At 52.9% G+C, this 12,765-nt stretch overlaps 1 protein-coding gene across 3 annotated transcripts; it reads right to left on the bottom strand.

Annotated features, from left to right (window-relative positions):
• Nucleotides 1-1,068: 1,068 nt before the first annotated feature.
• NR2F2 (nuclear receptor subfamily 2 group F member 2) lies at nt 1,069-12,536 on the bottom strand (the record flags this gene model as incomplete). Of its 3 annotated transcripts, none has more annotated exons than XM_080691143.1 (3): nt 1,069-1,343; nt 4,097-4,624; nt 12,494-12,536. In XM_080691143.1, 3 exons carry the CDS (start codon nt 12,534-12,536, stop codon nt 1,069-1,071), a joined length of 846 nt encoding a protein of 281 aa, XP_080547269.1. The 3 variants fall into 3 exon arrangements, with proteins under 3 accessions (XP_080547269.1, XP_080547267.1, XP_080547268.1); XM_080691141.1 differs by lacking the exon at nt 12,494-12,536 and adding an exon at nt 6,200-6,632 and having other exon boundaries at nt 4,097-4,645; XM_080691142.1 differs by lacking the exon at nt 12,494-12,536 and adding an exon at nt 6,200-6,632.
• Nucleotides 12,537-12,765: the final 229 nt, after the last annotated feature.

The following is a 12,765-nucleotide window of genomic DNA, read 5'->3' as shown; positions in this document are numbered from 1 at the left end:
AAAAAAAAACCTTCAGTTTTTTTTAAAACACAAACTGTAAACTCTAAGATACTGAATCAATCACGTTACCTATAAGTGCCAACAGTGTTATTTTGTCATGCTGATTTCAATGGTATTTTTTTAAAAAGGGAAAATATCAACAATTATAATACAAAGGGCTTGCAAATATACAAACAGATAGAGGATTTTCATAACAATTCAAGAACTAAGGGGGGGGACCCAATTCAAATGACGAAAGTTCACTTTTTGTTCAAAACCTCAGCTTGTGTCTTGGACACATTCCTTGGCTGCCAATAAATTCCACAGTTCATTCTTTTTCTTAAAATATTTTTTTTTTCAAAAGCTAGGTTTGTCTTGGTGTCTTTGGGGGAGAGGGCAGGGGCAGTGTTACCTGTGGTTCCTCCAGTTTTCTAATTAGAGTGCTCAACCTCACCTAAAATTTTTGGTCACCACTTATAAGTGCGTTTCCATCACCTTTGAGTAGCCTTTTAAAGTTTTATGTCTTCCTATGATATTTTCGTGGACTCAGTTTTAATTCTTGCAGAACATATACTTTAATGATACACAGTTTTTAAGAAGCCAAGATTATATCAAAACTTATTATAGAACCACAGAATAAACTGGTTTGGAACCAGAAAAAAGTACAAAAAAGAACAGCTAGAGGTACATAGACACAGGACAATTAATAATTTGGGAAAAAAAGACTTACTTTCTCCATTCTGCTAATTTCTCCCAATCTCCTTAAATGCACTTTAGCAATGTTTTTCAAAAATTTACGCAAAAAAGAAAACGACTAATTTCCTTTTTATACAAAAATGATAAGTAGCAAGTTGTTCTGACCGACACAGGAGTTTTTTTTTTTTAATGCATTCTGTAAAAGTTCATTTGACAGTCTTTTTTTTTTTTTTGGAAATTCACAGTCCATTAAATTCTTCCCCTTTCTTCTTTTAGCAAACGTGTAACATCCTTTTTATATCCTTTCTTAACAGAAGGAAATTAAGCAAACATACCAGTCTTTTGCCTTTTCTTTCTCTGTTTCACTCTCCCTTCTTATTTTGATTGATTTATTTATTGAATTGCCATATACGGCCAGTTAAAACTGCTGCCGGACAGTAACATATCCCGGATGAGGGTTTCGATGGGGGTTTTACCTACCAAACGGACGAAAAACAACTGTTCTATCACGGAGGAGGAGACCGTGCGAAGGGAAGGGAGGCGGAGCAAAAGCTTTCCGAATCGCGTTGGCTGGTTGGGGTACTGGCTCCTAACGTATTCTTCCAAAGCACATTGGGACTTTTCCTGCAAGCTTTCCACATGGGCTACATCAGAGAGACCACAGGCATCTGGAAGAAAGTTTATAAAGCAGGAGGAGAAGAAGAATTCAGTCATCAGATTAAGAGGTTGGAAGTGGGTCACATGAAGTGTGTGTATAGACCTCTTGTCAAACCGTTCCCAAAGAGATAAATGCCTGTGCACTAAATACGTTTGTGTGTGTGTGTGCACGCGTGTGTGCATGTGTGTGTGTGTGTGTGAGAGAGAGAGAGAGAGAGCATGAAATGGGCCTGGAGTGTTTGCTGTAAAATAAAACACAGCCTGGTGTGCTATAGACTTACAGGGCCCCAGTCCACAGCCTGGGCCACTGAGAGGCCCAAGCAAAAGTACACTGGGTAGATGTGGCCCAAGTCAGTACACAGACAGACAAACAGATGAAATCAAAACTGCCAACCCTCATCTCCCTGGTCTTCTGTAAATAATAGTTTGGCTTATAATTATATAGCAATTGTGTGTGTGTGTGTGTGTGTGTGTGTGTGTGTGTTGGGGGGGAACCTGGCCCAGCCTAGAGTAATGGCGTCCACGATCCAGCCTCAGATTCTCCCCAAAGAGGGTGACTCATTTTTCTCCAGTCTTTGAAACTGATTTAAGTGGCCCTTTAAAACTGATCTTGTCAGTTTAGCCTATTGAAGGGCAGCCATGCAAACTGTGATCTCTCTGTTCATTTGAGCTGTTTCTTTTCCCCCCTTTTCTTCTCTCTCCCTTTTTCTCCCACCCCCCTTTATTTTTCAAAACCCAGGTCCCTCCGAGAAGCACCCCCTCCCTCCCTGTTATCTTCAGGAAAACACTTTTCTTTTTCTGATACGTGAAAATACAATAAGTGCCTTTGAAATGAGAGGCTTCTTGGTGAAGGCGGTTCAGGTTGTGACCTGACCTTTCGGGGCTCCCCAGACAAGCCTGGGGTTAACACATGCATATTGTGAATCATTAAAACAGATATTGGAAAACAGCCGCCACCACCTCCAGCCCTGGAACCAGAACACACAAGCAACCTCTTCAAATGCTTGTCTAGGACTCTGCAAGTCCACAGAACGCATAGGTGTCTGTGGTCAGGAATTAAAAGATCTCTTTGGCTAGGACTCCTTCCAGCCTGGGCACTGTGTGTTGCCCTCTGCATCAGATAACAGGAACCTTTATCTCTTTGTGAGGCGATTTGCATTCTCCACATTGGCCTCCGCATTTTGCAAATAGCAATAAATTAAACTGTTAGGACAGTCTCGGGCATTTCTTTCCTTGAAAGACCAAGGGGAAGGCGAAGAGCTAGCAATGATAGCAAGAAATTAACAAGCACCCCCATCGTCTGAGACTGTGGGATAGGTGTCAGGTTGTGTGGGAAGGGGGCGAAGAGGGTGCAGGACAGGGGACTGCCCCGCCTCGACATCTGTATCAGGCAAACAGGGCTAGATGTGACAGTCTCATGAGAAGAAAAAAAACATAATCCAGACTCAAGCCTCTGCATACAGCATCTTCCCAGCCCAGATGTTGCCCCCCTAATTGATTAGCTAAAGACTTCAGAAGGCAGGATTTGGGGTGGCTGGGAGTGGGATTTTATGAGAAAAGCAGCCATGTATCCAAGACAGGGGGTTCAGGATGTAGAACTTTGCAATGGCTTGAGCAAAGGACCTGATTCCCCAGGCTTCTCAGAAACAATAAGGAAGAAAGTATGGCTCTCCCTTTGGTTTGTCCACAAACTACGCATCTTTCTTAGTTTCCTGATTACTAGCTGAAAAACTGCAGTGGGCGACTAGGTTCCAAGCCCTGCCAAGGTCCAAATGTTTATTATTCTTAGTCAGGAACCCCTTTCCCCTCTGAGCCGCGACAAAGGGATCAGCTGACAACTTAGTACAAGAATGTGAAGGGAGGGGGTAATTTCCACCCACCTGGGCTCAACTGACCTCAGCCTGGGGGCAGCCAAGAGGCTCAGGTGTGGCCCGAGATGGAAAGCCAGACACTTTCAAAAATCATTTGGCCTCAAGAGTTAATTAATATCAGATCTATTACTCACACAGGTTAAACTACATGCAAACTAATTAGATTTCATAATGCAGTCAATGATGGTTTTATATCTCCAGCAACAACCGTATCCGGCCCAAGTTGGCATACACTTGGGGTTGTTTGAAATTGCCTTAAGTGTTTGCCTGGGCAGGAGAAGGCAGAGGCCAGACATTCTGGAGCTCTGAGGCTCCCTTTCCTCCTCCTGCCCCTCACTCACAGATCTCTGCCCTTCTCCAGGTGGTCTGCAGTATTTGAATGAAAATATGATTTTGAAAATTGCTGCCCCTCAGGTGGGACCTGCCTGGAGCTCCAACTCTTACTGAGTTAGCAGGCAAACTTTACCCCTGCAGGGTCAATGCCAGGGCTATCCCAATGCCCAGTGGCATCTCTGGGAGGCCCAGCCAGGGAGTCTGAGAAAGCCAGGGCCTGAAGGAGATTGGGGGGGGGGGGGCAACGAGGCCCAGAGGGCCTGGGATCAAGGAAGAAGTAGAGAGGACATCCCGGTCTAGCCACCGCAGGAGGGAAATAGGCCTGACAGGCAGCCCCGTGGCCCTTTGGGAACTCTTGTCTTCAGCGTCCAGTCTGCATCCCAGGCCAGGCCAGGCCTGGTGGTGCTGGGCAGCTACACAATTCCCACTTCCAGCTGCTCTCCACATTTTGGCCTTCCAAGGGGAGAGGGGGGCTGGGCTTGCCCTGGAGACTCCCAACTTCTCTGGGCCCTAACTGCACCTGGAGTCCTTGGGCAAGAAGGGACAAGGCTCCTTCCTACCTGAGGTGAACAGGACTATGGCCTTGAGGCAGCTGTACTCCGCCGAGTCGACGTGCAGCGCCTTGAGCTTCTCCACCTGCTCTTGGAAGATCCGTATGTGGTCCATAAAGGCGACCACCCTGTCAGCGGACATGGGCGAAGCGTGCAGGCCAGCAGCAGCCAGGAGCGGGGCGACGTGGAGGGGCATGGAGCACTGCGCAGCATTCAGGACGAACAGCTCGCTCCAGGTGAGGCGAAGCAGGGCCACCTGGTCCGTGATCTGCAGGTCAGGGAAGAAGGGGATGTTCCGGGCCCACTCGACGGCGCTGAAGAGCATCCGGGCGGCCAGTTCGCAAATGTTCTCGATGCCCATGATGTTGTTTGGCTGCATACACTGGCTGCCGAAGCGCGACGTGGGGTAGGGCTCCGCCCGCAGCAGCAAGGAAATATATCCGGACAGGTACGAGTGGCAGTTGAGGGGGTCACCGTTGGTCAGCGCGAACTGCCCGTGGGTCGGCTGGGTGGGCGGCATCCTGCCTCTCTGCACAGCTGCGGGGAGGAAGGGAGACACTCTGCGGTTAATGACCAGCCTGGGGCCCCTGGCAGGGTCTGCCCCAGCCCGACCCCCACTGGCCCCAGGTCCCGAGCGGTGCAAAAACCAGGCAGGCCTGCCACACAGTCCCGAGAGTCACTGGGCCACACTCCTCTCAAAACACCACCGGGGCAAGCTCGGGAGATCCCGGCGGCACACCTGCCTCCGATGCCCCGCTGGGGCTGGTCCGTCGAGGACCCAGACTGGCCACTGTGCCCGGGGGTCCCCCGCGCCGTGGGCGGGCTGTGGCAATCTAGGGGTATCTTTCTTCTTTACTGCTAAACAGCTGATATTTCTTATTGATTGGAGGAGAGGGAGCGGGAGGGGCGAGTCTAGGGGGAGGCGAGATGCTTTTGCAAAAGACACCCCGGGCTTTACCCCGCACGGCCTGTGGCTACCCGGGAACGACTCTCCCCAAACCTCCCGGCTCCAATCCCAGCCCCAGCCCCGGCGGGCAACCCCCGGCGAGAGGCGAACGGAGAATCGCCGCCTGGCGCGCGCCTGAGCGGCGTGCACGGAGGAAGAGGCTCGCGGGGAGAGGGCGGGGAGAGAGGCCGGCCGAGGCGGCAGGAAGCCGGGAGCGGGAAGGGGCCGGCGGCGGGAGCCCGCGGAGCCCGGCCAGGGCCCGAGTGGGCCGGGGATAGGCGGAGAGGCTCCGGCTCGGGCTGTTATCTGACTCCGGGCCGGGAGAGTCGCTCTCGCAGAAACACAAAGAAACCCCGGCGTTGGCTCGCCCCAACCCGGAGCCCGCGCCCCGCGCGCCATTGCCAGAGCCCTGCTCTCGGCGCTCGGCGAATTTTATATCACAAAGACCCAACTCGCGCGGAGCGAAAGCAGCCGCCCCAGGCCCCTCGTCCACCCTTCCCTACTCCCCATAGCGCTCTCCCCGCTGCAAAAGTGAAAGGAAAAGAGAAAACAGAGAGGTTTTTTTTTTTTTTTAAAGCTGAATGTTAATCCACCGAGGGTCACATGAGCGCTACCCGGGCGGCAGCGTTAATACGGCGAAGTGCATAAAATTGCCATTTGTAATTTGAACCTCCTGTACAAAAGTACAATCTCAGGTTGGTTTTTTTTTTTTTTGAGAGGGTGGGGGCTGGGGAGAGGGTGGGGAGGAGGGACGTATGTTGGACATGCAGGAAAAACAAGGGGACCAAGAGAGAGCGAGGAAGAGCGAAAGAGGGGGAGACCAGACTTTAAAACAACAGCAAACACCCCATCCCTTGCAGAAGGGTGAACTCCAATGAACTCGCCATCAAGGCCAAGGAAGTGAAAATAAAAAAATAATAAAAACAGCCCGAAAGGGAGAGAGAAGGAAAACCAAAGCATGCGAATTGGGGGTCGCGGGGGTGGGTGGGTGGGTTCTGGTTCCAGGGCAGAACTCGCTTCTAGCATAACCCCCCCCCCCCCTTAGGGCTGCAGGGCGGAGAGAAGAGGGGCTCGGGGCTGCAGTGTCCTTACCCAGAGCAGGCTAGCCCAGCGCACCCAGGGCCCCGGGACCCCGGGCGAAGGGGGAAGAAATGATAGGCCGATACCTTCCCGTCTCATGCCCACTTTGAGGCACTTTTTGAGGCGGCAGTACTGGCACTGGTTGCGGTGGTGCTGGTCGATGGGACAGTTCCGGTTGGCGCGGCACGTGTAGCTCAGGTTCCTCCGCACGCTGCGCTTGAAGAAGCTCTTGCAGCCTTCGCACGTGAACTGGCCGTAGTGCTTGCCGCTCGACTTGTCCCCGCACACCACGCACTCGATGTGCTGCTGCTGCTGCTGCTTGTCGCCGCCCGGGCCGCCCTGGCCGCCCGCCGCGGTCTGGGCCGGCGTGCTGGCCGGGCCCCCTTGGCCGGGCGTCTGCGGCGTGTGCGGGGCGCCGGGCGGCGGGCCGGGCACGGGCGGCGCCTGCGAGGCCTGGCTGCCCTGAGAGCCGGGCACCTCGTCCTGGGGGTCGCGCCACGTGCTGACTACCATTGCCATATCTATGGGGGTCGCGTCCGGACTTCCTGCTCCCCTGGCTGCGGGCGGCGGCGGGGCGGCGGCGGCTCCCGGGTCCCGGGCTCCGGCGCGCCGCCTTTTGTGTGTGCGCGGGTGCGGGAGGGCGCGGGAGGGCGCCCCGGGAGGCTCAGGGCTAGTTGATGGAGGCTGATTAGTTTTTCCTTTTTTGTTTTTGCTTTTGCAAAGTTTTGTCGGTTGCTTGTCTGGCCCGGTGTGTTTGTTTTGTTTGTTGCCTTCGGCTCAGCTTTGTTGGTTTCGGGGGGCTTTCCGTCGGGAGGGGAGGGGAAGGGGACAGGGGCGAGCGAGTGGGAGCAGAGCGTGGAGGGAGAGAGAGAGAGAGAGAGAGAGAGAGAGAGAGAGAGAGAGGGAGAGAGAGGAGAGAGAGGGAGGGGAGGGAGGGTTGCAAGTCGATTGTCTGGCTTCAAGACAGAAGTAGGAGGCAAAAAAATCTCTCCAAAGATCTCGCTCGCTCTCACTCTCTCCCTCCCTCTCTCGTTCACTCTCTCGCTCTCAGATCTGGTGTGCAGCCGAGGAGTTGGAGGAGGAGGAGGAGGAGGAGGAGGAGGAGGAGGAGGAGGAGGAGGAGGAGGAGGAGGAGGAGAGGCGACTGTCCGGGGGCCAAGTCCAGGGCAGCCTACAGTCAGCCATTCAGGAAAGCCATCGAAATCAGGAGGACCGGGAGAGCGGAGGCGCCGGGCGCGGGCGCGCCCAGGGAGCCGGGCAGGCCGGGGCGGAGGCCGGCGGCCCGCGGAGTGGCCGGAGCGCTGCCCGGGTCCGGGGGAATCAGCATGAACGTGGTCCGCGTCGGGCGCTGCGCGGCGTCGTCCCGGCGCTGGGCCGCCGCCCGCCCGGGCGTCCTGCGCGCGCCTGGCTCGCTCCGGCCGCGCCGCTCGCCGTCGCCGCCCGAGGCCGCCGGCCGCTCCCCGCGGGCCGCCCGGGCCGCCGCCGCCGCCGGAGCCGCCGCCGAAGCCGCCGGGCCGGGCCCGGAGCCGCCGCGTCTAGCGCCGCCGCCGCCGGTGGAGTCGCTGCTGCCGCCGCCGCCGGAGCCGCTGCTGCCGCTGCTGCCGCCGCCGCCGCTCGCACATAGGGGAAGAGGCAACTCGCCGGCGGCGGGGGAGAAATGATGAGAGAGAGAAAGGAGGGCAGATCACCACCTAGAAGCACATCCTCCGTGCGCAGAGGGGGAGAAAAAGGACGGACGGAGAGGAGGAATGAAAGAGGGGGACGAGGCAGCCGGCAGCCGGAGAAAGGAGGCAACTCGGGGAGAGGAGGAGGAGGAGAGGAAAACACACACGCGCGCACGCACACACACCACCGCGGAGAGAAAAGAACAGAGAATCAAAGTGATCAAATATGCTAAAAAGGGGGGCGCGGGAGGGAATGCGATTTATAGGCGCCGGGGCTGGCAGAAGTGGCTTCTCCGCGATCAGCTCACTGAGCTCTCTATATAGTGAACTTTGACACGACTGCTGCAACTTAGCGCACGTTGCCATGGCGACGGCGCGCCTTATAAGGCAGCCGCCGGGGTTGGCCTGGCCAGGCGCGCGCGCGCCGCCCCCTCGCCGTCATTGGCCGGAGCGCGGCGGCCCCGCCATGGCGGCCGCGGGCGCTGCCCGGTCCTAGCGCGAGCGGCGTGGCGGCGCGGCGCGCGGGGCGCTCGGGGGCCGGAGGGGGCGGGGACCCGGGGGCCGCGCCGCCCCCGCCGCCGAGCGGGGGATGGGCCCGCGCCGGCCCCGGAGCGCGGCCCCCGCGCTCCCGCCAGCGCCCCGCGCCCCGGGCTTCCGCGCCCCGGGCTTCCGCCCCGGCGACGGCGGCGGCGGGAGGCGAGCGCGGCGCGCACGGCCCGCGCCTCTTAAAGGCTCCGCGAGCGGCTCGCGCGGGATGCCGGACGGGGCCGCGCGCAACTTGGGAGGCCGCCGAGCCCCGGCGCTCGCGCTCCGCCCGGGACCCCCGGTGCCCGCCGTGCCCCAGACCGAGCCGAGCGCCGCGGCTTCTGCGTAGAGGGCCGGGGAGCCGAGGCGGGAAGGGGCCGCCGCCCGGGCGCCTGGCCTGCGGGGAGCGAAGGGCTCGGCCGAACCCGGGTGCGGGTACGCCCTTCCCGGGACCAACTCCCGATCGCTCGCTCGGTGTGGCGGCTCGTTCGGGTAGCTTGGTTTTATCTGTGGAGGGAAAGCCGGGCACTGCCCGCCGCCTTCTCTCCTCCCCGTAGGGTTCACATTGCACAGGTTTGGGGCCTGACATTTTAATTGCACAAATAATGCATCTCGGATGCTGAGAAACAGAAGTAGACTTCATCTCAGTGCCATGACGCAATTAAAATGAATTCCCCTCAACTTTGTGCTCGCTCGCTGGCTTTAGCTAACTCGCAAGCCCACGTCTTGCCACACACCCAGCCGTGGTGGTAAGGGGCAAAGACCATCCTGCCCGCTGATGGACAGGGGGAGGCATCCTCTGAGCCTCTCCCGTGCACAACCCTCTCGACACACATGTAAGCACACATGTATCAGATGCACATTTGTCAATGTACACAAAGACGAACGCGCCCAGGCTTCCAGGTCCTACAACAGCCGAGTACGGACGTCATTGTTCTCCAAGTTCTTTTTAAGCACTCATATAGTCATTAAAACACACCCAGAGATGCTCCCCCAAATTGGAAATAATGCCAGTACAACTCACAGGCACCACACACAAGCCACATTCTACCTCAAGGCATTCACTGCAAAAAGAACAACTTCATAGCTTATGCTCAAATATGTGAAGAAATCACTGATGCCGTTGTATCTTTGAATTCCAGGGTGTTTGGTCTTAAACACCAAACGTGCAGATTTGCTTTTCGGAACGCATTCTATCCCATTGCAGAAACCTCACTGTCTGATTCTGACCAGTTAGTGGATTGTGATTATTTAACACTAGAAAATTGTGTTCCCATCAGAGACACCTTACATCGAGGAAAACTGCAAGCCTCCAAGACAACCGGGTTTATGGACAATTACAGTGGTTTACATAAAAGCTGCTGCGCTCCAGAAAAAAAAAAAAAAAACAACAACAACAACAACTAGACGCTATGAGGAGTACTTGATGACTTCAGAAAAGCGTCCCTGGAAGCTAAAAAATTGGTAAAATAAAGTTATTTTTTAAAAATTAATAAACAATACATATAATTGACCTGTGTGGATCGCACTCTGCAATCAGTTTCTTTTATACGTAGGGTGGGGTATTAGGTGAGGGTAAGTGAAGATTGAGGCAGAAAGGGGTTGGTTAAGGGGTTGGATTTTAGGTAATTTAAAAAATCCTTCCATAAACCTCACCCCTGAAAAGCCCCTCATAGCCCTGTCTTTCTCCGCTGAAATCACATCTTTTACTAAAGCGTCAGGTGCTGAGATTAATTGAATATTTAAGAAATAACAACCTATAATGGACACTGAACTATCTGAAACCTGATCTGTAGTAAGCCTGCCACAGAGAGAAACCAGGCTGGGCATTTCGGGTTGATGAGAGACACAATATAACTTTCTCCTAAAGAGCACAAGAAGGAGGGAAAAGAAATCATTTCAGAGGAAAAGATCTACTTATTATTTTCCTTTCAAGTTCTGTGATTTGAGGTATTGCTACAAATGTCTGAAGTTTTAGGGACAAGCTCAGCATGTAGTGGGGATGGGAAATCTAATGGGTGTTTCCATCTCAGATTGATAGAAGGTGGGGGCAATTGATTATAGAAAAATGTTGATCTTGCCTCTGAGTGCAGACACGTCCACGGCGAGATCACCTCTTATCCACGCGTGGAGTGATGATTTGGGGGGAGAGAGCTTCATTTAGAGCTTTGTTGGATTTTGAAGGCTCGGATGGCCTTAGAGTGGAAAGAAAGAATTTTCTAACTATCTCTCCTCTATACGTGGAGCCTGCTAGGCACAGGGCTCTCATGAAACCAGAGGTGTTTCACTCTGTATTTTAGAACCCTCTCAGTTATACAAATGCTATTTAGAAGGGGGACGGGAATCATATACATTTTATGATATAGTTAATTTCATTGCATGGATAAAGAGACAGAGCAGACAGATGATTAAAAAAAAGAGATAAAACATTTAAAAATGTCTTATTCACAGGTGCTCATTTCCCTTAATGCTAAGATTAAAAGACACCTAGACTAAAAGATATATATATATATATATATATATATATATATATATATATATAAGTCCAGCTTGGTCTTTTATTGCAGATGCAAATTTCTCTTAGCGAGAGGAATAGCCAGCTTTAATTTGCCTGGTGAAAGTTGAAAAAATATTTGTTTTAAACTGACAAAAAAAACCCTCAACAACAACAACAACAACAACACAACAAAAACAGGAATATGACTGTCTTGCAGAAAGTGGCCGGAAGGTCTGTAATTCTTTACAGATTAAATCACAATATGAATACAGAGCCCAGCACATGCCGAGTTTAACTCTGAACTCAGTAGAAACCAGTTCTTTGCACCAGGATTCATTGAATTCCTTCTTTCCCTCCATCTACTGACTGTGTGTTTTTCTCTTCCACCACACTGGAGCTGTTTGAATAGGGAAAGGGCCTTCCATTGTATCCCTCTGAACTTCCAAGTCAATGCAATTTTTAACCACTGGCTTGTGGTACTTTGAAAATCACCAGGGGCTGTCAGAGTTGGGTCCTCTGAAAAATTTACAGTGCTAAATCAGAGCATATGCTGGGAGGGGAAAAAAATTGCTTAAGATTGGAGCAAGTACAGTATCTGTCTGCCCCCTAGTGTAAGAGTCCTGCTGCCTAAAATTCAACTTTAAAAGAAAAGGAGCTCTTAAAGGGAAACGACTTTGGGCTCACGTAGGCATAGGAGAATGAAACTTCTGTACATTTTAATCTGAATAATTCTTCGGGATTTAAAATTAATTGGCTCTGGCTCAGAGGGACAGTACTCAGAGCTCGCCGCCTCTGCGTTTCCTGGGGTCCAAGGCGAAGAGGTGATCTTTTTTTTTTTAATGGGTTTATGTGAGTCCCCTCCTCACCCCCTCCTCTTTCTTTCTTTCTCTCTCTCTCTCTCTCTCTTTTTTCTCCTTCTCTCTGTCTCTGTCGTCTCTCTCGCTGGCTTTTTAAAAATGAGGACCTATTCCTTGAACGTTCTGGACAGAGCACAGAATTGCTTCTTAAGCCAGCCCGGCACGGTTGCAATAGACAGCCCAAAGGTAAAGGTTTGCCTGAAATCGCTCGCCAGCTCCACCGCCCCGCCCGATGGTGAGTACCCTTGCCGTCGCGATTCTCCCAGCTCAGCCGCGCGATCGCCTTCCCGAGCCGCGGCCCAGGGCGCCCGGCTGGGGCTGTCTCCCCTCCCGCCTGTCTGGCTGTCACTTTGCAAGGTTGCAAAACGCAGCGCAGAGGCAAATCGAACAGTAAATTCTGCTACTTAGTGCGAGCCTGGCAGCTCCTGTTGTAGAAAACCGAGTCCTCTGCTGCTGCTGGGAAAATCAGGCTTATAGGACTGCTTTTCAGTTTGTTCTAGAGAAGGGAAGGGGTTTGCAGAGACAGGAGGAGAGAGGAGGCTGTCCGCAGCCTTTATGCCTTGGCTTAATCATATTTTTTTGGCATCTTTGCAATTGTATTTCCCCCCCTCCCCTCTCCACCACCTCTCCTACCACACACATGTAATAAATATGGCAACGCACTGATTTGATTCTATCCCCTTCCCCAGTCCCCTTAAACCACAGTCCTAGGCATTTCATTACACACCAGCAAACCGATTTTCTGAAAAGCCCCAAGTCATCCCCAAACCCACACAGCACAAGGAGAAAAGTGAGAGAGGAGAGAAAGAGGAAAAAAAATACTGTAAGTAAACATACCAAAACCATATTTGCCTTGTTCAAAGTCCCAAACCGCTTGCATCTTCCTTCTAAACTGGAATAACTCTCCTTTAGTTTGGCGGGTGAAATAAACGCTTTGTTGGCCCCTGAAAAGATGTGTCTTTGATAATTAAAGAGAGTCTCCTTCTCGGTGTTTATCTAAGCGATTGTGCAAACTGATAAAAAAAAAAAAAGTAGGCATAAGCCTGCAGGGAAAAGAGGAGAGGAGAAGGAAGAGATCTTCCACCTGACGGAAGGGCTTCCCCACGCGC

Source organism: Muscardinus avellanarius, assembly GCF_963383645.1.
Source record: "Muscardinus avellanarius genome assembly, chromosome: 3".
In the NCBI taxonomy this organism is placed as follows: Eukaryota; Metazoa; Chordata; class Mammalia; order Rodentia; family Gliridae; genus Muscardinus; species Muscardinus avellanarius.
This window is presented reverse-complemented; position numbering and strand designations above follow the sequence as displayed.